Raw genomic sequence first — 24,423 nt, forward strand, 5'->3', positions numbered from 1 at the left:
TACAGAAGTTCGTGAAAACCAAGGGGAATCCGATTGCGAAATTCAACGATCTGAAGTGAATGACAGACTTTGCCTTTGTGACCGACATCTCGTGGTATATGAATGACCTAAATACGCGGCTACAATCCAAAGATCAACTGGTGCACATCTGTTTGATCACATCAAAGCTTTTGTGGCCAAGCTTAAACTTTGGGAGGCACAACTCGCAAAAAAAAGACTTAACTCATTTTCAGCTTCTTGCTGAGTCCAACTGTTCATCTCTTGAAGAATACGTTACCAAATTAGCCATGTCGCGAAGTGAGTTCGAAGAGAGATTTAGTGATTTTCGTTACTAACAGTCTTCTTTAGATTTATTTTCAATGCCATTCAGTGTCAATGTTGCCAAAATGCTAGGCTCAGTACAAAGAGCGGCTTGAACTCCAAAACAACTCTTTTTGAGAGAAAAATTATTCAATGTGCCCTTGCTTGCATTTTACAAAGACTACATTTTTGAGTACGCATTCCCTAATCTTCGTGGGCATGCTTTGAAGATGTGCGCTTTGTTAGGATGAACTGCTCACATACTTATGTGAGCAGTTATTCTCCAGAATGAAGCATGTGAAATCCAAGACAAGAACTCAGATAACGGACCAACATCTTGATAATTCTCTGCGCATAGCGACTTCCAACATTGATGCCAACATCGAAAAGCTGGTCAAGGCAAAACATTGCCAGTTGCCCATTGACATTGTAAAAAATGAATGTTTTCTTCATTAAATTATCTTTTTTCAAGTATTGATTGTATTTACTTATCATGAACCCGATTCCTACCTACGCTCTTAAAGCTGAGTTTGTTTATTTTTATAGGATTTTATGTAAAGTATCAAATGCGCAGAGTTCTTTGTGAATCTAGAAAGCATCTTACAATTCTAAATACGGCAGTATAGCTTAGTGGCCCGCGGGCTCCACTGAAATTTTTAATGCGGCCCGCACTGTCTGAAAGGTTGAAGACCCTTTCAGACAGTACACTGTTCTCCAAAACCTAAGGACGAACACTATTTCTGGAGATTACAGCGAAACTTCAGACGAATCAGTTTGTAGCAATTTGGATAACTGAAGTTTTCGAGTAAAAAAAAAGGGGGGGGGGGATACACATCCAAATTTTTGAATCGCGCGCAAAGGGATCACACGTGGCAGCAATCAACAGAATAAAAGGCAAAAGACTGCGCTAAGCAAATTGTGCTTGAAGGAAGCTCTTTTTGTGAAGGAATAAAGTTGCAACCTTGGATGTCTTGTAATGTCTCAAAGAGACATGCAATACAAATCTAGATGATTTCATCCGGGAAAGAATTATTGAAGAGCTTGAGAATGCCACAGAATTACTGATATTGCCAAAGAGAGAGTTTGGAATCTTACATAGTTGTAGCCAGACTCTGGGCAGCATTTCAAACCAATGGGATGTACCCCAGATGTTTGCTAAGAGGTCGCCTTCGCTCTCTTCCCCGGAGCATGAAGACAGATTTTTCATTATAACAACAAAATGTAATTGACGCGCCACGGCAGGTCAACTTGCAAGTCGGCTCCATTCAAGCACAGGTACGCGGATGTCTGGACAAATTGTGGCAGGACATCTTCGATGCGTCCCTTTATCCCCAGCTTATCGTAGAGCACGTTTTCAGTGATGTTGTAGATATAAAAATTGGACAAGACATCAATGGACTAATGTACTATATAGCAGATGAGAGTTGTTTTAGGCTTTCCTCCGATTCTAGACGACACTAGATCTGGCGTGAAGTTCGTGCTGCTTACCATCTCAAGAATGTTCTTGAAAGGGACAGATACCGCACTGTTAAGGTCATGGTGTGGTGAGGCATTATGCTTAATTGATACACCCAGTCACAGGTGTGTCACCTGTGACTGCTGAAATTCTCGCAACGAAGTTCTTCAAAGTCATGTTCGATTGTTCCTTAGAGCTGCAGGCAAAAAATTCATTTTATGAATGACACTGCCACAGCACATCGCATTCAGTGGAGATACTTATGGAGATCGAGGATATTAATCGAATCGAGTGGCTAGCACGCTCCCCAGATCTCAATCCCATAGAACGTCTGGGACGCAATACGGAAACGATTGCTGCCCTGAAATTCCCCTCCAGAAAACAAACAAGGCGTTATCCTTGTTCTGAAGAAGGAGTGTACTAGTTTGCCTCAAGAAATCCTGTACGACGTTGTGAGCTGCATCGCAGTTCGAGGTGGACATATTGCATATCGAAATGTCTCTCCACATAGTTTTCCTGTAAGCACTGTACATTAATTCCTTAACTACGTCCTTTGGAAATTTGTAACTTTTGTCAAAAACATATTGCAATTTAATTTGTAAGAAATGTATAACACATTTTTGTGTAATATAATTTTTTATTATGCTGGTAATAAATTTATGTTGACATTTGGCTGTAGTCATGAAAATTTTTTCATATACAGATAAAAATATAGTTCGTCCTTAGCGTTTTGGACACTAGAGACGTATGTATATAGACCATTAAATACTGGTCTACATACATGCTTATTTTATAAATGTTTAATATATTACGTATGTGTAGAAAAAGAATGTTGTTATAAAAGTTTGCTTATAGTAAAATTTCATTGTAAATTATAAAAGCAAAATAAAAATTCGCTGTAGTATGAAATTCTTCACCTACAAAGTGAAGGTATACAACTTCTTGAGCATAATGAGAACTATTTTAATTTTGAAAAATTGGGAACTGATTACAGTTTAGGGCAGTCTGAGGAGAAACAAAAATTTCAGAACTAAGGTTTTTCTGATGCCGACATTTTAACTAGTACAATTGTCGTGTATAAACCCAATACAGCAGAAATTAAGATTGTTTGGCAAAATCCTCGCCCATCGTCGCAAGACATTGTAGGTTAATGTATCTTCACGAAACCACAGATTATACAGTTAGAGAAGTAATACATCGACAATCACATTAAAAAAGTAGTACCAATAAAACTTTTAGCAAATGGCAAAACACTTATTATAAATTATTGAATGTTATTTAACATGATAGCTGTAAAACTTTGCAATGCTATTACAGCTGCAACTTCTCACAAATGTATCTAGAAACAACTACAAATCTTGAATATATAGCCTAGGTGATACGAAATGATACTGACATGAATTTTTGTACTTTCAAACCTTGCGTAGGTGGATAAGATTTTTTGAATGTCTAATCCATTTGTCTTATAAAATTAAACATTAATAAATGGCAGATTTAAAACAATAGCGACAAGATAAAATATGGAGTAAATAAGAATTCAAAGAAAAGATAGGCTTCCCATTAATATACCAAAATCCGGCTATGGGTGCAGTAAAGATGGTAATACTGATGAATTATTTTTTTCGAAAAGGCGGAAATGTCATCAGAAATCGCTGGGATTGTCCTAAATTTAATAAAACGTTTATACGTTTAATGCCAAGTGCTCTCCAGTGGCACCAGTAGAACAAAATTTAGGAATCATGTGTTAAAACGGTTAAAACGTTTGTACCTAAAAAATCCATGTTACTTTATATCTACTACTTTACACAAGATAGTTATTCATGGGTCAAAGTGTAATTGAGAACATTATATGCAATGGACATATGGCCAAAAGAGGCACCTGAAGCAAGAAATAAAGACATTAAGAAATATAGAGAAGGATTTCTAGGAAGTGTTCAAGAGCTAAAAATGTAGAGGATATTTTCAAAATATTTCTTGTGTCATCCGAATCCTACATTTCCAGTATTCGATAATTATCAAGAAAGAAAAGTGTTTCTCCAAGAAGGACAATTTATGAGAGCAACAACTCTGAACATTGAAGAGTTTCTAGGTTGTTACAAGAAGGAGAGGAAGAAGGCAGTGAAGATTAAGATAGAGAAAACGAAGAAGAAGAAGAAATGGAAAATCTACAATTTCATGTAAATAATATAAAAGTATAAATATCTTTAAATATATTCTAATATTCAAGAAACTGCCCTTTAACTTTGATAATATTTCTCATTTAAAGTGACGTACAATTTTCGTTTGATATTTAATAACAGCATTGAAAATAATTTTGGCAGGAAATTCTCAAAATTTCCTTCAGGATATCATCTGATTACCATCACTTCAGTTATCTATAAATTAATTACGATTATCATCACTTTCACCACTAGGAGACCCAACAACTATTTATTAACTGCCAATATGGATTCAGCAAATCTCCTAACATTATCATTTGGACACAAAGCATGAAAAAGTTTGAAATAAACTCCGGTCACTTGACATTTCCAGAGCATTTCATCAGTTCTGGCACAGAGAGGCCTGTTTAACAAATTATCATATTATGGATTGCCTTCTTCTCTTTGTAAACTGGTCACCACATTGCCTTCTGCCTAATTGCTACGGGTCATATTTGATCGCTTCTCTTCATATTTCCTACTTATGTCAGAGTATCCCAGAGTTCTATACTACTTTCATCGACTCTGTTCCTATGTACATAAGTGCCCTTCTCAGTTCTCATCACTAATCTCGAATCCTATTCATAGATTTACTGATAATAGATGACAGTACATTTCATTCTTTTCTTCGTTTGATAAACCTTGTAGTGCAGAATCATTTGAAATTATCAATATCGTTCATAACCAACGCTTTAAACTCTGATCTCCTTGCTATTCTTCAGTGAGCCGAAGATAAACTTGTGAGGTTCAATGCTCCAAAAATGCAGTTTTCTCTTATTTCCCTCAAGAAAGATGCCATTCACTTCCTATTTCTATTAATAATATTAAAATCTCCAAACAAGACTAGATTTCTTTTCTTAGGCTGACTTTCACCACCAGCCTTTCACGGCAAAAACACATTTCGGCCACCCGAGCTTTATATTTTCACACTATTTCCAGAATAGCCAAGTATTTTGTACTTTTTCCCACGTTTTTTCTCATATACATAAACGGTATCTTTATGTGACTGATCTCAAATCCTATCCATAGTTTCTCTGAACTCCTCTGAACGAATGGACTAAACTCCATTCGCCTTCATTTGGTAAGCCTTGTAGTGCTCAAAGATTCCAATTACTAATATATTCGGAATGTTTAAACATCATTGATCTCTTTGCCATCTTCCAATGAGGAATATTTTGTGAATTTTAATGCTACAAATCCAAATGTGAGAAATACAACAGGACACAGTCCTGCCTTTTTCGAACAAAAGAACTTACTTCATTTCTCCACTTCCTTTTGATAATATTCATATCTCTGGGCAAGAGGCCGAATTTCTCCTCTTGGAATGACTTATACCTCTAACCTTTGCTTGCACAAACGCATTATCACAATCATCATCATCATCATCATCATCATTCTCATCTGCCTTAGGTTGATTGAGATGCTCACTCTTAGTGCGTACAGACGTAGCGAACCCGAGGTACTCAATACTGGATTTGGTCTTATATACCTATAGACTGGTCCTACCCTACTTTTATTTTTTCTTTTCCCCTTTTTTGCTTCTCCTCTCCCAATGCTACTAGAAGACTGGAGGATATGGGTTATCTTTCCTTTCATTTTTTTAAATTTTCTTTCTTACAGTAAGAGGAATAACGGTGAACGGTTTCCAAATAAAAATAGCATACTCGTTCTTATTAACGGAAATACGGAATATCATTCAAAGTATACTTTGAATGATATCTCGTTCTTGTATGCTAATGCAGCATGCGCTTATGGTATAAACGAATAACTGGAGAAGTTAAGCCTCATATTCTGAGAATTTCTTAATCATGGCTTAACGAGGCAGTTCTTTTTGAAATCAAAACATAATAATAATTATAATGGTGACAGAAGACTAGGGAAAGAAAGAGGGGACAGCTCACAATTTAAAGCTTCTCTAATTAGAGAAGATTTAAATTATGACATCGATAATACAATGAAGTTCTGTTGGGAAGGGGAGAAGTTAGGGATAAGTGGTTTTTAATAAGCATAAAGTCCTTACGGTTGACGATGAGAGTGTTATCATGGTGAAGGAAGTAGTGATAATAGATAATATTACGGGCTAGTTGGGTAAAGACATAAGGAAAAGTAAAGTATTTTAATGGAGAGATTAAATCTGAGAAATATAGAAAGATAAATGATACAGATGAAAATTCAATGGGCAGTGATTCGGATTAAGGAAAGCGTAATACTTGCTACAACCGATTTACTGAATGTTTAAATTTCTCGGCTGTTTGCGGAGGCGAATGATAATTATTACGATAATAATAATGATGTTAAAGTCCTTTCAGGGAACAAACTTTCCTATCAGTAAATGTTCCCCATGCCTTATCACCGTCCAGCATTTGAAATCATTCCCATTTGATAATTCTGAGAATATTTGAATGTCCCTCAGAAATTCAAGCATTGAAACAACTGCAAACTTCTGTAAGTTCGGAATGGGTGTAGTGTTGTAATTCCATTCTGAATATCTATATATTATACCTGTTCCTACTTATCTGTGTTTAGTCTAATGTATCAAGTAGGATATGTCTGATTATTTTCAGAGCATTGCGTAGAATATGACGTATTATGATGTATATATGATGCACAAGTTAAACTTTACATGTCAAACATAATGTTATGTGTATTGTTACCACGTACTACACATGGATTCAAAGAAATCAGACGATAATAAAAAGACTGTAAATTAATAAACATAAATAGTAAGCTATGTATTGAAAAATTAATATCTGCTTATCATCTGGTTTGACACAAATATTTATTTGTTCAATTTAACAGGTAATAAAGAAGAATCTTTGCCAATGCTCATGCAAAATCATTCTGAGAATAAAGAAGAGAACACTGCACCCCCTGCCCCAGCACTACCTCCTCCAAAAAGCAGACGGCAAAGTGCAATAGAAAAAGCTGCCAGACTAATAGATCTAGGCTCCTCCGTGTCCCCAGCTTCTGCTGATCCTGGAGGATCTTCCAACCAAACAGTAAAAACCACTGGTTTGTTCCAGTTTTTCATGTTTGTTTTTTGTTACGCTCAACTATAAAGTGATGTACAACACACACATACACACACACACACACACACACACGCACGCACGCACGCTTCATTCAATGATTTCATTTTCAGCCGTTTATTTATAGTATATTTCAATTTATAAATTTATCATTTGTATATTTTTGATGCCTTATTTTTTTATATATGTTAATTATTTGATGATATTTCTCTTCAAGTTTCTGTTTGTTTGTGCTTAGATAAAAATAAGGATGAAAAGAAAAACATATTTTCTTGTCAAAAAAAAAATACTTATCGTATAGTTTTAAAATTCATATATTATTGCTTAAACTAAAATCAAACTGTAATATGAAATATTAATACAGTAGAAAGGAAATAAAATACACTTTAACCAGAATGTGAACATAATTAATGTTAACAACACATTTAAAGAACTTTTGTCGCTCTACAACAGTGAAGAGTTTTATTTGATTAACTAAAGCATACGTGCTCTTATCTTATCCTTCCATATTTCCATAGCAACACTAGATTCTGTTTTCAGATCACAGGAAGCATATGGCAGAAGTATCTGTGTGTCTTTCCATTTTGAGAAATTAGTGATCATTTGGAATTTCCAGACGAAGTACTAAGATTATAAGGCGAGAATATTATATCTGTCAGTTATGTGCGTTCGCTTGGCAGGTTTATCTGCTTTGTAAAATGAAGAAAACCCTGATTTTTGGGAAGATAAAAAGACTTCGATCTTGTTCTCCTTTTTTCCCCCTCATATTCCATCAAGAACACCGAAAGCTATAAATATTCTTCATCGGTTCCTTAACCTTTCTATTAATGATAGTTCAGTCAAACATTTCTTGTATTCTGTTAAAGTCGATTGCGTCCGTATATTTAGAACGGCATGGCTTTCTCTTCTTTTGTAGGTTCTATTCCAAGACTGTATGAAAGATTTTTTCTTAAAAAAGATCATGACAGATGATATATTATTGTGTGCATAAGTCCAGTACACCTAAATTTTCCTTTTTTTTTCTAGAATTTCAGTTTAACGTTTTGTTAGTTTATTTTTTTTTCAGGAGGTCTTAATTACTAATAATTTGGGAATCATCTTATTCTAAACATACTCTGCAAAGATCGGTTCATGTATGTTTGTAACTTTCTTCATATCTTCATTTTGCAATCAACCACGTTTCACATCCATATGACAGAACTGATAAGATACAAGCATTATTTTTAATTTTCCATAATCTACTAAGTTTGGAATATGTACCCACTTTTGAATATTGATATCAACATCTCTTGCTGTTCCTCCATCTGCAGAAGAAATATGGAGATAAGTAAAATGTGAAACAGATCCGATTTTTTTTTTTTTCATTTTCAATTATACTCAATACATTGTCTTTATCATTGATTGTCATTTTTATTTTCGTTTTGTTTGTATTTATTTTTAAACCAATTTCAATTAATGGTCCTCTAATGCGCTTTAGTTTATTTTCGATATTTACGTGTCTGGGAGCTTGAGGATATGCATAGACTAAATAACCCAGGATATTAGGTATGCTCGTGTTATTTCTCTGGTATCTCATTTCACAGTCTGTTCTTCAACATACAAGTGTAAATAATAATATGAGTATGCACAAGTATAAGTACGAATAATAACAAAAATATTAAACATCCTTTTACGCTAGATGGTTTGGAAAGGTTATACCAACTATTATCCGTCATTCAAAAACACCTACCAGCAACTAGAATTTATTATAACCTTGCTTTATAAGGTTTATTATTTTCTGTGGCAGATCTTTATTCTGGAATGCAATCTACACACAGTCTCCAGAAATCAATGTCGAAATAAAGGAAAATTAAACTCACTACAATGTTCAATATTTCCACCAACTAAAGCTTTTTTTTTTTTGTTGTAAGAATAAAGTACATTACCCCCCTTACCGCTCATTATGGATCAAATATGCTTCGTATCCATCATATATTTCAATTTGATATCAATGGTATTACAATTTTAATATGCACTTTGCATCCATGATAACCTTGACGTCTATAAACATCTTGGCCGGTAGCGTGGGGCGGGCTAAAGATTTTTCAATTTTTTTATTAATTTTTTACATAGTCCAGAAACCCTGCTGTAGAAACCAAGCATGGAACTTTTTCAAGCCCCTTCAGGAGGATGATTATTGACTTACCTCTGGATGGGTGCTTGATGGAAGGACATCGATTACGACAGCCTTGGCTGAACAAAGGAAATGGCTTTAATGTTACACCATTCAGTTGATGGAGCTGTATTAAAAGAATCTAAGCACGTTTTCCCTCTCAGCATCAATGGATCAAAGATGGAACTCACTTCCTGCCTGGTTTTAAATATGTACATTTAATTAGGACAAGAATCGATGCTCGCTCTGTCGACTTTAGCTCGTATAACTCGGGAAAGTAGTGATGACAAGAACTGCGGAGCAGACTGTCAGAGTATAGAAACTTAGCCTCATGTTGCTCAATGTGGTTATCTCACACTTGGAACATATCTCAGAAGACACTGCAATAGTGAGAGATTTGTAGAGAATAGGTTGAAGAACAGCAGAATAGTTTGGGTAATAGCAGTAGAACCCCACTGTAGGACTAACATTGGATTAAGGAAGCCTGACCTTGTAGCAAAGAGACGAGAAAAGTTAGTCAATATTGACGTACAAGATGTAGATGATGGGCGACTACTCACTACCCTCCATCGTGAGAAAGTTGCTTATTATGCTGAAAACCAAGACTTGGTACGGCTACTTCAGGGAAAAACATCACATAGTACCAAAATTTACCTCTGCAACTGTATCTTTTAAAGATGTATGGTGTCAGCAGATTTATATGGATTTATCAAGCTTTGGACTCTCTCTCTCTCTCTCTCTCTCTCTCTCTCTCTCTCTCTCTCTCTCTCGGGCGTGCTGATTTCAAGATACTCGCTTTGCGTGCCTTGAAAGGCACACTGGCAGTCTAGTGGGCTTACCAGACAATGACTTTTAGAATTCCCAGGTCCGGAGTTGGACAACACAAGATATTGTTGGGGCCTAGGCCTCTTCTGGTCCTACATGTGGGACCATAGTATGTAGCGCTATTTCAATGCGATGTTAGAAAATAAATAAATGCCCGATAAGCAGTTTGGTGGTCATTCCGAGCGATGAAATTTATCTCCCACCTAAAGATAGTCATAAACATCCGTGCCCACGAAGAATTCGAACACGCAATCGGTTAGTTAGAGACCAGATACACTACTTGGCCAACCAAGATCGGCAAATTTTTAGTCTTAAGGTATTAATACGGTCAATACAAGATCTACTGATTTAAAATCACACGATTGTCTTCTCATGCCTTCAGTTAAGTTATTCAAGATTCTTGAAAGGACATCCATTCAAAATATTTTTGCTAATCAAAGATAACAAGTTTATGCTTCCCCCTCCTATTGCAATTTCTTTAGTATTTTTACAGTTATTCCAGTTTTTATGAAACCTCTCTTTTCCCCAAATATCTTGGAATAGTAGAAAGAGCATATCTGTAGTAGCTATGAAGTCAGTTCCAATAACTTCCGCGGTGAACGCATTTATTCTGCAGCCTTTACATTTTCATTCCTTTAATTTTATATCCTTTTTATTCATATTCTTTTGATTCCTTTTATTTTTATATCTCTTCTTTTTTTGTTTTTTTACCATTTGTATTCTATAGCTTCTGTTAATTAACCTTTGAGTGCAGTGTTGTCACAGTCTTAGTGCTTCGCCTGGTAATTCCAACTAATCACAGTGGACCACTCTGCCATATGCTGTCGGTGGGATATGCAAACAGCACCTATTTTGACTATAGGAACGACACAGGAACAACTTTATTGTTATAGAGCGATATCGTTACTTCAAACATGTTAAATTAATTATATTTACATTTTACTGATTACTTTAACAGTAAAAGCCTGTTTATTTCGTTTGTACTGTATTAATATTTTGTAATTCGGTTATCATTTTATCTTATTTGAATTTTATAACTACAATAAGTATATTATGCTTGCAAAGAGACTATCTTTTTCTCATCCTTATTTTATTCGAAAACATAAGCAAACAGAAATTTTAAAAATACCATATTTTTTCGCCTCATAAGACGCACCTTTGTATTGGACGCATCACATTTTTCATTTCGAATTTTTGAAAATGAAATATTCTTTACAATATAAGACGCACGAATTATGCATCAATTGCTTATTTTAAATTTTAATACATGTATTATCCGTTTATTTGCCTTGATATTTTCGTTTTTGCACGCATGCATCAATCATTTCTTATCATAAATCTAAAGACCATGATGGCGAACCTGCAAAATCGAATTTTGTTCATTGAATAATTATTTTTGTAGATACGCAGCAACCCGATCTTCTTTGATCCGTTATCCAAGTTTATAATTCATTTTCAATTTCTGGCCAATTTTGCATTATTTTTTTTTCTGCGGAGATTATGTTTTTTAGAATTTACTTTTATGAATTGCTGCTGTTGTTTCTTCCAAGTTTGTGCCATTTTTTCTGTAAGCGGAAACCCAAACTGCCACTGTGCTGCCCTACTGCCATACTGTTTTTGCGTACTTAATCAAAAAAATAAATATAATAATGTATTGATTACTAGTTTAAATGTTTGACCGTTAACGACGGCGTAGCTGTTCAAACTGATCACTCATTACCGACAAACGATGACGCACCGTAACTGCAGATACATAAAAAAGACATCAGTGTACAAGATGCACTGGTTTATAAGGCGCATTCGGCTTACAGGACGCAAAGTTTCACTACAAATATGTAAATCGACTTTCAAGAGAACAAAATAGGTGATATTTAACATGCTACTCGAGCCGAAACTCTAGCAAAAATCATATAGTATTAAATTACACACACACACACACACACTTAAAATTTTTCCATAAAGTGTCACATTAAAGAAGTTAAGACGTTTAGTTTATGTATTAGATAAGAGGATTAAGAATGACTAGGACCTATTCCTACTTTGCATTAAGCAGATTAAGATACTGACGAGGTGGTCAGTCTTGATGAATAAATAAAGCGTATGTACTTCCTGGTTGTCAAAATATAAAAGGAATTTATACTGTATTTGCGTTCAGTCATAAGTTGCCCTCAAGGATCTTTACTGGTCCCAATTCTGTTCTCGATATTTATGACAAATATTCCACACAACCCAGTGTCATCTATCTTGACCCCTCTACGCTGATGACACAGCGATACTAACCAGATCTCTTCACCCACACCTAGTCAACAAAAAACTCCAAGAAATCCTACAAATATTAGAAAAATGTTTATCCAATTGGAGATTGCAAGTAAACCCCTTGAAGATCATAGCCGTGCTCTTCTTCAGAAGAACAGTATCTCCTACAGGGGACATCTTCCTGTTTAACACCAAAATTCCTTGGAAAACAGAAGTCAGATACCTTGGTGTACTGCTGGACAATAGATTACCTTCAACCACCACATCAAGGACTCGTGTGCAAAGGCATCAAAAGCCATTGTCCTGCTCTATCCCCTAATTAACAGAATTTTAAGTAAATTAATTACACACAAGAATTACACACCAGAATCAAACTGCTCCTCTACCATATGACTGGGGAAGGAGTGTTCAGGTTCGATTCCCGTCGAAGACGTGAGGAATTTGAGGATCTGCCATAGTCAAGTTAGCCGATCTCCTCTACAAACTGATGATTCGCCCTATAATCGCATATGCTTCGCTACCATGGAGCCATACCCCCGATACTAATATCCTCAAACTGTAGCGAGTGAAAAACAAGTGCCTACGTATGATTCTGAACTCCCCATGGTTTGTCAGAGATGTTCAACTTCATCGGACACCGACATCCCTTATATCTACATGCCTTCAGTCTCTTGCAGCAAAGTATTTCCTAAAAACGCCTACACATCTCCCAATCTACTGGTGCAACAAGCTGCTGACTATGATGAAACGGATCTCTACAAACACAAAAGGCCTAAAGAAGCCATCCTAATTTCAAGAAAATCTATAATCCCCTTGCCGGTCTGCGCGGTTAGTCTAGTGGCTTTGCGCTACGCAACCATATGACTGGGGAAGGAGTGTCCAGGTTCGATTCCCGTCGAAGACGTGAGGAATTTGAGGATCTGCCATAGCCAAGTTAGCCGGTCTTGGTCGCGGGCAGTAGGGTTTTTTCCGTCAGTTTATCTGGCGTTTTTCATCCCGCAAGCAGGCAAATCGGCCCCGTGAACATACGCCTCTACAGCCAAAAATATATCCCCCCCCCAAGCGGCAGACTAGGCGACAGGTCGGTTGGGAGTGGTACCAACAAGAAGTCGCATCTAAGTAACACGCGGACCCTGAAGAGGAAGCGGAAACAACGCGTAGTGAAAGAAGAACTATAATCCCTTGCCCTCTCAGGGCAAGCATATTGCTCATAAACTTTTTCCTTCACTGTATACATCTCAGACAGCGGGAATATATAAAGCATCTTGCTTCACCATTGGAGTCAGTAAAGTTGAAGTTGAAGTCATAAGTTGATTCTATGCCTTCAAATCATGAGCAAAATTTTCTTCATTCGATTATATTTGAATCTTATATGACTAATTTTCTGAAATATTTTCTTCAGAAAATATTATATTTTATATGCACGCAATTTAAGCCTTGTTAGTTTAAGCTTCATAGTATTATCTATTGACACAGTTCGGAAAATATTTTCCAGTAAAAGAGATTGTGACTCAATGAAGAGTCTCTAAAAATATTCTACTGCCTATAAGTCCCTTAACTTCAGTTGTTGCTTTTTTTAGTGGGGGGGGGGTCTTATGAAAAGCATTAGAGCCTTTATTTTATTATTTTTTTTTTTTGCCAATTAAAGAAATTGTGAACTAAGGAAGGCATCTTTGGATGTACTGTATTTCAACGTCCGTTTGATGCTCACCTTCCTCTTATGTCGAAAAAATAAAATAAAATAAAAGCTTCCTCTAATGTCCTCCATAATGGCACAAGAATAATTTTCTGAAATCTCTAGAATGCTGAGCTCATTCCTCTCTACCTTATCAAACGGACAATTGACATACTGTGTAGGTTACTGCCAGGGAAAATTTAATGCGTCAAAGTAGAGGCATTGCCGAATTTAAATGATATCATAAAATCGAAGCATGAAGCGAACAAAAGATTACCTTCAGATATATTAGCGCGCCACAAGATTTCTTCTTGTATAAAGTACTCTAGGCCTGACTAAGCCTGCTAACATTCACTTAGATGAGAAGGAAATGGGTGACAGTTATAGTTTGCTCTCGTAATATATAGCATTAACGCTCTTATTGTTGTCTAGAAAGATTAACTATTATAATTATAAATCAGTTGGTCAGTTGATCAGCTGTAGATCAATTGGTCTAACAATGCCCATTTTGTAGGAAAGACCTAGGTTCGAATTCTGTCTACGACGCGAAGAACCTTTATCATGTTTTAATCTAAAGGTGAGTTAGCAGGTCTCGTACAGGGATGGAAGGATGGGGGGGGGAGTGCATGCTACTCGGCCAGAAGAGCACATAATACACAGACACAGGACACTACGGGAATAAAGATATTTCGTCAGATCTGGTTTCAAACACCTACATGGTACAATGTGAATCTATATGTAAACGTAAATCAGGAAGGACTCATCAGATGATCTGGGTGCTCTTAATGTAAGGTCCTGAAGATCTCTGTTATTCATGTACACAAAGTTAATCTAGTAGATGCACTTTTTTATTTTCTCGAGTAATTTGATATGTGTTTATTATAGAGAAAAAAAAATTAGAATTATGCATGATTGTTCTCTGTGTGATCCATACATGGCGTTGGCATTCATATTTTGTCCAAAGAGATTTGACTTTTTGGGGCTAACATAAGTTGCTGATCAAGTCCTCGCTGGAAATGACAAGTATTAGGTGGAGATCCAAAACAATGATGAGAGAGGTGCCAAAATTCACAGCGAGAACGCAGAGTCTAAACAGCTCCGAGGATTCACCCTGATTTTTTTATATACAAAGAGAGGGAAAGAGAAATTTGAGGGAAAGAGAAAAAATAATAATAATAAAATCTTGTACAACACCAACAGTCTGGAAAATTTGACAATTTGGGTAAAAGGCTTCTCTTCATCATCGACAAACGTTCATTATCTCATCATCATGTCCTATGGGTGCACATAGGACTTTTTGCATATCAGCTAATTGCTTTGGAAATTTGAGGATTATTCAGTTGAAATTATAAAAATATACACAGGTAGTATCTATTTCCCTATTTCGTTACATTTCGCTACTATTTCCTTGTTCCGTTAAAGATAGTATCGTGTGTCGACGGTAGGCTATTGAATTAGTAGAATTATACCTGATAATGGATCAACTAACTCTTGGCATAATGCTCAGCACGTCCAACGAACGTGTAGGATTATTTACACTGTTCTGTGTAAACATTCCTGCAGGGAGTTTACACTTAACAGTGTTTGGAGAGTACCGAAAATGGTCCAGTAAAGTCAAACATTCAGCCAACAGCAGTCGTGGGATAGAAAACAAGTTGTTGATGGGTTTAACAGAAAAACAACAGGTCACTTTGTCATAAAGGAGCAGGTGTAAAGCGACAAACGACTTCACAGAATTCCACTTCTGTCGGTTAGAAACAAGTAGGTTTTCAGCGGGCTAACAGTTGCTCCATATGACGAAACCTGATTCGTTTGCTCCACGCAAACGGTAGGATTGCAGTATGGTGACAATTGAAGGAATGGTTGAATCGATTGTGCCAGATGACGATAATGCAGATGACAATAATATATATATATATATAATTATTATTATTAAAAATAAGTAATTCATCCATCCTTTAGCAATAATTTAAAAAGAAGCGTACTGAAAATATGAATAATGATATCCACGCGTAATATGAAACTTCTGTTCAAAATTTTATTCGAAATAGTGTTAATTATAAAGCTTGCTTCGGAGCTAATCCACTTTTTAACCAGCCGTAAGGTATTCCAAGATCGGAGGTTGCTAGCTTCCTAACTTGTGATAACGTCTTAAGCGTTGGAAAGTTCACTCATTCATATCAGTTTCGTTACTTATCCTGTGTTCGTTATAGTACATAATGAAAATTCAGAAACTAGTGCTAGAACCAATTCCGCCTTCAATGTAATTGAGTATATTGACATCGAATGATGCCGAAATGTTAAATCTACAGACTCGTTTAATAGATGTCAAAGAAATTATTATTAAAAGTGAAAATATACATTTTGAAATTTAACTAATAAAGTTTAAAAATGTTAAAATGCTTAATATTTTTCTCGGTGTTTTTTTCCCCCCAATTTTTATAAGAGGTTACTTCCCCGTGCTTTTTCTGATTTTTCTGATGAACCGACAGAGGTGCCAGTACTTTCTACTTGACGCACGCACACACACACACACACACACACGCACACACACACACACACACACACACACACACACACACACACACACACACACACACACACAGTTATGTACTAAAAGTAGTAAAATCTGTATAATTATTATTGGGGGTGGGATAAGCGTTAAATAATATGAAAGCACTGCTATAAAGATCAAATATGATATTTTTTCCTTCTACTTGAAACCTTTATTAAGCAAGGTGGTGGTTGGTGGTCATCAAGCGCCGAGAATTGTCTGTCATCTTAAGACAGACACAAACATTCAACTCCATGGTGGGATTCAAAAATGCAACTGGTTGTGGGAGAGCGTTTAAGCTAATCTCTCTCTCTCTCTCTCTCTCTCTCTCTCTCTCTCTCTCTCTCTCTCTCTCTCTCTCTCTGCCACCCACTCAGGAAAAGATATGATATTATATGGAAATGTTGTTTTTATAGGAAATCCTATTAGCTACAACTAAGCATACTTCGCTGAATTCTTGTGCAGTCAGTTGAGTAATTCATTTAGAATACTCTACTGCAATAATCCTGGGTTTTACAACAAACACTAGTGATTAAATTTAGACTTATAATTAGCTGGATTAATATATTATGAGTGTGTTTGGTTTTTCAGTGTGCATTCTTATTTCAGTTTATCTGTATACAAAAAGAAAGTGTGCAGTTTAAGACGGAGACGGGTGAGGAAATGGAGATCCCTTCGCTAACGTCTGAAATTGGCTAATGTAGCTTCTGTTGTATTGTGGAGTGTTGTCTAAAATCGATTGCTTAACGTCGGACTACGAGCGTATGTGTTCTCTGCGTTAACGGCAGATCGTAGATTGAAGGAAAATGGGGAACGTATAGAATACTGTGGCCACGTCACGCTACTTACTTCTTCAAACGTATCTGGCAATTGATTTTCCAAGTTATTTTGAACAATTTCGACTTGAAATAGTCGAAGTAATGTCTCTGCATTAATAGTAGTAAGATCGTCATATTATACACAGTGGGATTAAAACATAAATTATATTGAACTTGAGAGAAATGATGTTTCTGAACCACTATAAATGATTTATAAAACAGAACAGTATTAATCTAATAAATTAGCAGTTCATCATTAACAAAAAATGACGCGTTCTCTTAATTTTTTAAACTATTAGTTAACACTCCAACCAAAACGCACTCCAAATGCGATTTTTCAAGCTGAAACATGCATAGCCTGAACGAATTTGAAATTTTTTTGAAATAATTCAAACCCAAGTAAATATATATCCCTTTGACATAAACATGGTGTATGCAAAGTCTTCCAACGAAGCTTATTTCTGTACTATTATATTAAGCATTAGCTTTGTTTTATGTAATCTAACGATTTTTAGAATACTGAGAAAAAATCGAAAAAGTGTTAATAAGTTCAGAAACTGTAACTGAAAAAATGAATACTTAAATAAAATCAGATGATTTTAATCTCCATCAACGCCATCTCTCACCCACCACAACTAGTATTTTTTTGTCTGTGAATTGCGTGTGTTCTGAAGGGCCGATTTGTCTGTATGTGGGATGAAAAACCCGAGTTTCCGGAAGAAAAAACCCTGTTGCCTCCGTATGAGATCGACTAACTCACCTTCGATTGAAATCGTCAGATAAAGATTCCTCCCGTCGCGACGAGAATCGAACTTAGGCCTATTCCAATTGAAGGGCGCAATGTACCGTCGTTCTTCCAATTGCGCTACGGAGGGGACAATTTATGAATCATTTATGAATAATATAAAAGAATTATCATATTCGTCTATTCTCCCAAGGGTTATACCAGATATTATGGTGATCCATCACAATTAACATCAATAGAACAGGAAATGAATTAAAGAACAAAATATAAAAAAATAAGAAACAAATAAGGAGAATGATAAATGAACAAAAGAAAAGAGAAGAGAAAAAACGTGTCAGTATATAAATACATGATTTATAGACACAAAATGGGAAAAATATATTACTAAATTATAGGAAAACGAAGAAGAAATAAAACGTTTAACATATAAACTTGAAATAGAAAATCAGCTAGAATTAATAGCGTTTATTATCATTATTATTAATAGTAGTAGTAGTAATCTTCAGGGAGTAAGGGATTCATCTAGGATGGTGTAATTCCTTGGTACCTATCATATATCTCCTTAAAACAATTCACCGAAAATGCACTCACAATATTCACTGGCAATTATTTCATTCACCGACTACACGCCATGAAAGGCATCTAGACTCAGACTCACATTCTTCCTGACTGTGCCCTTACCCTGTTTCCAAGAATGACTTCGAACTCTTCTCCCGCACCTGCGCTGAAGTGCAAATTTCTCCCATATTTATAATGTAAGAATCCCTTACTATCGTGTATGTTTCTGTCATATCCCCTCCTCCCCCCTTCTATTTCCTCAGACTTTGATTACTATACTTCTTCATTCCATTTTTTATATGCAAAGCTCCACAAGCCAGATATTGTTTTTTAAGCCTGTACTGGACCTTTCCGACTGTTTTTTCATCTCCATAAAACCCAGATAACCAAATCCGATTGCAGTAGTCCAAATGTGGACTACCGTGCTCGTATTTGGAGAATAACTTCCCTATTACTACAAAGTTAGTGTTCTTTTCAGAGAAATGCGATGTGTTAACCTTGCCTCTAATATTGCCTCTAAACTTTAATTAACTGTCCACCATTATCACTGGTATCTAGTTTCATCGATTTCATTTACTCAGTGTAAATGAAATAATGTTTTCAGTCCAAAATGCATAACCTTGTACTTAGCGACATTAAGTTGATATTGGTGAACATTTACTCATAGAATCAGTCTGTTCAAGTCGGCCCGCATGGATTCTGTATCAAAAATGTCCCTTATTACACAACCGAATTCAACTTTGCGTCATCCGCATATAATTTAATGTTATTACTCTCCAGACCATTCGAAATGTCATTAATATATAAGAAACAGGAACGATCCTATTTCTTGATAGTTTCCTGTAGTACTCCATTAGTCACTTCATTCTCTTAGATTCAGCTCTTCCATATATATATCATTGTCTCGGATATCAAAAAATGATATGGAGAAACTGAATCCATGCCACAAGCCTATTTTGCATACCCATCTTTTGAGGTCGTATAAATAACCTCCTGTATGGAATTCTTTCAAATTCCTTGGCAAGCTTAAAAAAATTATTATATATACATTCCTCTTATCCAACTCCGCAGTCATTCTGTTGTAAAAAGCGAATAGATTAACACAGCAAGATCTACTTTAAAAAAAAAAAAATTGTAATTGCTCTATAAAAAAATCAAAGTGTTATCTGGATGAAATTTCTCACCTACCTCTTAATAACTACTCCAGAGATACAGATTGGTCTAAATGGCTGAAACAATTCTAGCTCAAAAGTGTATTATGGAATTATCTTATTCTTCTGCTGAGAAGGATAAGATAATTTCAAATTAAAACCAAATTAAAGGCACAGAAAACTCTTCACAACATTCCTTTAACACCGATTTCCTCGATGAGTCTAAGGACTCCCTGGAGTTACCCGTAATAATAATAATAATAATAATAATAATAATAATAATAATAATAACACATGTGCCGCTATTTCATCCAAACCTACTGCTATGCATTAAACGCTTGAAATATTAAAAACATCTCTAATTCTTCCACCTCTATCTTTTCATCTTGATCTATCTCAGTCCGGAGACCTAATGAGTTCTGTGAGGAATGTATATGTATACATTAACAAAGTAGTTTCTTAATAACCCAGCTCTTTTCATTGCATTCGACACTTTCCTACCGTCAGTATTTACTAAAGTTATCCAATCATGACTATTCTTCTTCTTCCTGCTACTCTCTACATAGCAAAAGAATTCTCTAAAATTTCCATGAAGCTGTTCAGTTAGCTTCTTTTTATATTCTGATTTCATCTTCCTCGCCATGGTTGCCACTTACATTGACTCTGCTTTATACTGCCAATGACTGTTCAAGACGATTCACACGATATGGGCTCCATAACATTTCATCAGGGCCTCTAGCTCCGGTATGGAATGAGTCCTTTGGTTTGATACACCTGGGTTTAAATCCCGTGTACGACATGGACAATCTTCATGTGCTTTTCATCTGAACGTAAGTTAGCCGGTCTCATATGGAGATAGTAAGTTTCTTACTCTCGGAAACTCGAATTTTACATCAAGCAAACCGGTCCTTGTACACACACAATCTACAGACATAAATTCAATGGCAAGCAGGCTACATTAAACTTAAAACCCTTAATTAGGGGACTCAACCTATCTTCAATTGACGAAAATGGATGGATGGAACTTTTTATAGCTCATGCTTTAAGATTTTATTTACCGTTTCATACCCTTGTGGTTAATTCTCCTAACTCTAAGGATGCAGTCAGCTCTAGTTTTTAAAAAATGCAACTCAGCGATAAAATATAGCGGATTTATCACTCTCTTGACAATTTAGCGAATCAAAATTAATTCCTTCGCTCTTAGATACTCTGTTATTAATAGAATATGACAATACCGATGTTTTAAACGATAATAAAATTTGAAAGTAAAAATTATCTAGGAATACATTTACTATTTATTATCTTAAATAAGCACAGAAATAATTAAAGAAGAATTAGAACTTAAACAAAATTATAATGATAAATAATAATAATTCTGTTAGTGGAGATTATGTAGTGAAAAGATATCGAGCTGGAATCGAACCAGAGACATATGGATGTTTGATACATTCACCTGCAGTCCACCGCTCTGCCAATTGAGCTATCGACAGGTGCGAGTTAACGTCGTTATGACGTTTTATGTAATATAACGTTATGTAATATGTAATTTAAAACATATTACATGTTTTAAACACAAAAGATTACTATTTAAACTACAAGAGTACCTCCATCGTTCAGACGGTTTCAATGAAGCCCGTTTGGTATGAAAGACATGGGTTCGAATCTTGTCTAGGACGCGAAGAACCTTTATCTAGGCTTTACAAGTGAGTTATCCGGTCTCATACAGTTAGAAGAGAGTTTTTCTCCTAGAAACTTGGGTTTTTCATCCCGAATACAGTAAAAATAGCCAGAAGAACACACGCAATTGACATATAAAGCACACCTATGGACACATGGCTGACCACCTTATCCTGGAATCATTGTTACGAAATCTAAAGATACCTGAGACGGTTATGGGCGCTTAAGAGCCGTTAAGAACCGTAGAAGAAGAGAAGAATGTGCACTTTTAATATGAAACATAAGAAATAGAGACAACGATAATTGCAAAATAAGTTCTAAATTGGAACGAAGTCGAAAAATATTAGAACGGGTAATAAAACATAAATGTCTAAGAATAGCAAGTGAACAACGAAAACATACGCAAAAGTAATAATAATATCTAAAAGCTATAAGAATGAAATCATAGAAAAAATAAATATCTAGTAATAATACTACTAATAATAAACACGAATAACAATATATAAATCAGTAGTTTGATCAATATTAGCATCAAAATAACAAACATACAGTACAGCACAAAATCCGATGTGTACATTAAAAATACAACAACGTGGGGGATGAAAATGAAAAAAAAAAAAAATGACAGAATAAAAAAAAAAAATGAAAAAAAAAATTAGGCAAATTATAACCAATAAACGAAGAGACAATAATGGATTCGGCATATAAATAAAACCAGTGATAAATTTGTAATTTCAGCAGACCGAACACACACACACACACACACACACACACACACACACACACACACACACACACACAAATAAATAAATAATAATAAATAACTACTACCACTAATAATAATAATAGTAAATTCAAAAATCATTTAATTAGAGTTTACTTAAATTATGCGATTTCTTAAAATATGTGTAATATTTATTATTTTTGCAGAGCATTATTTTATTTTCATGTCATAGTCTCTATGTTATTGATCGATAAAAAGTATATATATATATATATATATATATATATATATATTTTTTTTTTTTTTTTTTTGGAAAATTAAAAAAAAAAAAACATTATTAAATTATTTCCAAGCGGAATCGTTTCTTGCGTTTTGATACCGCTGCTTAAAAGAAAGAAAGAAAGAAAAGCTTTTCGAATATTTCAACTCCTGCTTCTTCCGTTTTTCATAGGTTTAAAACTTGTGCTTCGATTATCCGAAAGAAACGAGTCAAATGAAAAATGGAGCAAAGACCATATGCATATTATTATTAACTTAACCAGTTTTTCCAACCATGTAAAGGATTAGCAAATCCACAATGTATCTAAACTACAGGTTTGATATGACGAAGATATCAAATACGATGAATAAATGAACAAGTCAAGATTTAAAAGATTTAAATGTATGAATGAAATAAAATGTAGCAAATATATAATATTTTATAAATAAAATAAATGTATGTATTTAAATTGAATTTGATTATTAAATCTATTATGTGTGTCTTATGATACGTAAGACGCAATTTATTTTACAAATATTTTATCTCGCTATAGAAGAAAATTCTGTAATTATAGACGTTCAAAATAACCAAAATTATAAACACGTATACTAAAATTATGGATCGTACCTATTTTGCTACGTTTTACGTTTCCACTACTGTTTTCTATAGCGAACACTTTAATATGGAATCCTTCGTTTTGATGTTCATTTCCATCGATCTGAAATAGCACCTGTTTTCTGAACTAAATGATTAATGCCTTTTATCTTGTTTCAGGTGATGTCACTTCGCTGGAAAAAGAGCAGAATTCAACTAAATCAGGAACTGTAGTCGCAGGTGGACAACACAATTCTGCAGGAAATTTAATTCATTTCAATGAAGCAGCATCTGCTAAGTCGCCTTCCTCAAAACAGACATCCTCCACTAGTGGGATCACAAAAATAGACACCACGTAACTATCCCATGGACTGTAGTTATGATAGTTTGCACGAACCTCATGGGAAGTTAACAGGGTAATAAACTGTACCACTTCTAAAACGAAGTTGATATCATTTGCTTACGGCGAAGCCAATGAAGCAAAGCCTGAACTAAGAAAGGCGATTGGGATCTCAGAGCTTCTGAAGAGATTAATTTTTATTTGTTTGTTTGTTGTTGTTGTTATTATTATTGTTGTAAATTAAAGCAGTTACAGCGGTGCTACAGGTGACTATATCGCAAAAAATATTTCTTCTTTGGGGAAAAACGGCAAGTTTTAGAGCTTGGGACCAATGCCCCATTGCAGAAAGCTAAAACTTGTCATTGCAGGGTTTACCGGTCTAGTTACCAACAATACATATATAAAGAGAAATTTTTTTATTGTGAATATGTTCCTATATTGTACGTACATACTGTTGTTATGGCACAGATCAATGTTAACACGGTATAATATTTGTGAAGTATTCCCTCCCCCCCTCCCCATCACGTGACTTTGCAAATTTGTAAATGCTTTGGAAATCATATAGTAGCGACCTAGAGCTTTTATTTTTCACGAAAAGTTTAAATTTTACTCGAAAAATTCTTTGATCATATATATAAAAAAAAAAGAACTTTGGTTTATCCTGTCCTATGTATTTAAATGTAAACGCTGTTATGAATTTCTGTACTCCAAGTACGGATAAAGCCATATTTTATTCATTCAAGAACTCGTCTTTTTTGCACTAATATATTTTAATAAAATAAGATGATTTATCCTCACTTTGTGTCATTGTTATATATTAATACCAAAACTTTCCGACAGGAGTGTTGTGTGCGAAATTTTTACCATACACCCTTCAAAAAAAAAAAAAAAAGTGCATTTGTAAGTATACTTTTTTTACACATTTTTAATACCTTTAATAAAGATTTATTTAATAAATATCTATTTAATAAAGATTTGAAATGATGGTATAACAACTACGACAGTGTTACGTCATAATGACGTCTTCCTGAAGTACTCACTGACTTTGAACTCGTCTCCGTGTACTTTGAAGTAAGAAATTCTGTGGGTGATAGTTATTATTATTATTATTA

The 24,423-nt window shown here is 35.0% G+C and overlaps 1 protein-coding gene across 2 annotated transcripts in view; it reads left to right on the forward strand.

The window, feature by feature from the left end:
* LOC150107467 (potassium voltage-gated channel protein Shaw-like) overlaps window positions 1-24,061 on the forward strand; it is a 105,065-nt gene extending 81,004 nt beyond the window's left edge. Inside the window, exons 4-5 of one of the 2 annotated variants that reach the window (XM_090391316.1) lie at window positions 6,754-6,966; window positions 23,152-24,061. In XM_090391316.1, coding sequence (XP_090247442.1) covers window positions 6,754-6,966; window positions 23,152-23,330 — 392 coding nt within the window. In that variant the 3' untranslated portion in view covers window positions 23,331-24,061. The remainder of the gene's footprint in view (window positions 1-6,753; window positions 6,967-23,151) is intronic. The other variant, XM_090391317.1, reaches the window with a different exon arrangement.
* Window positions 24,062-24,423: the final 362 nt, after the last annotated feature.

Source organism: Typopeltis vanoorti, chromosome 4, assembly GCF_054136105.1.
Source record: "Typopeltis vanoorti isolate ZY-2024b chromosome 4, IOZ_Tvanoo_1.0, whole genome shotgun sequence".
Classification (NCBI taxonomy): domain Eukaryota; kingdom Metazoa; phylum Arthropoda; class Arachnida; order Uropygi; family Thelyphonidae; genus Typopeltis; species Typopeltis vanoorti.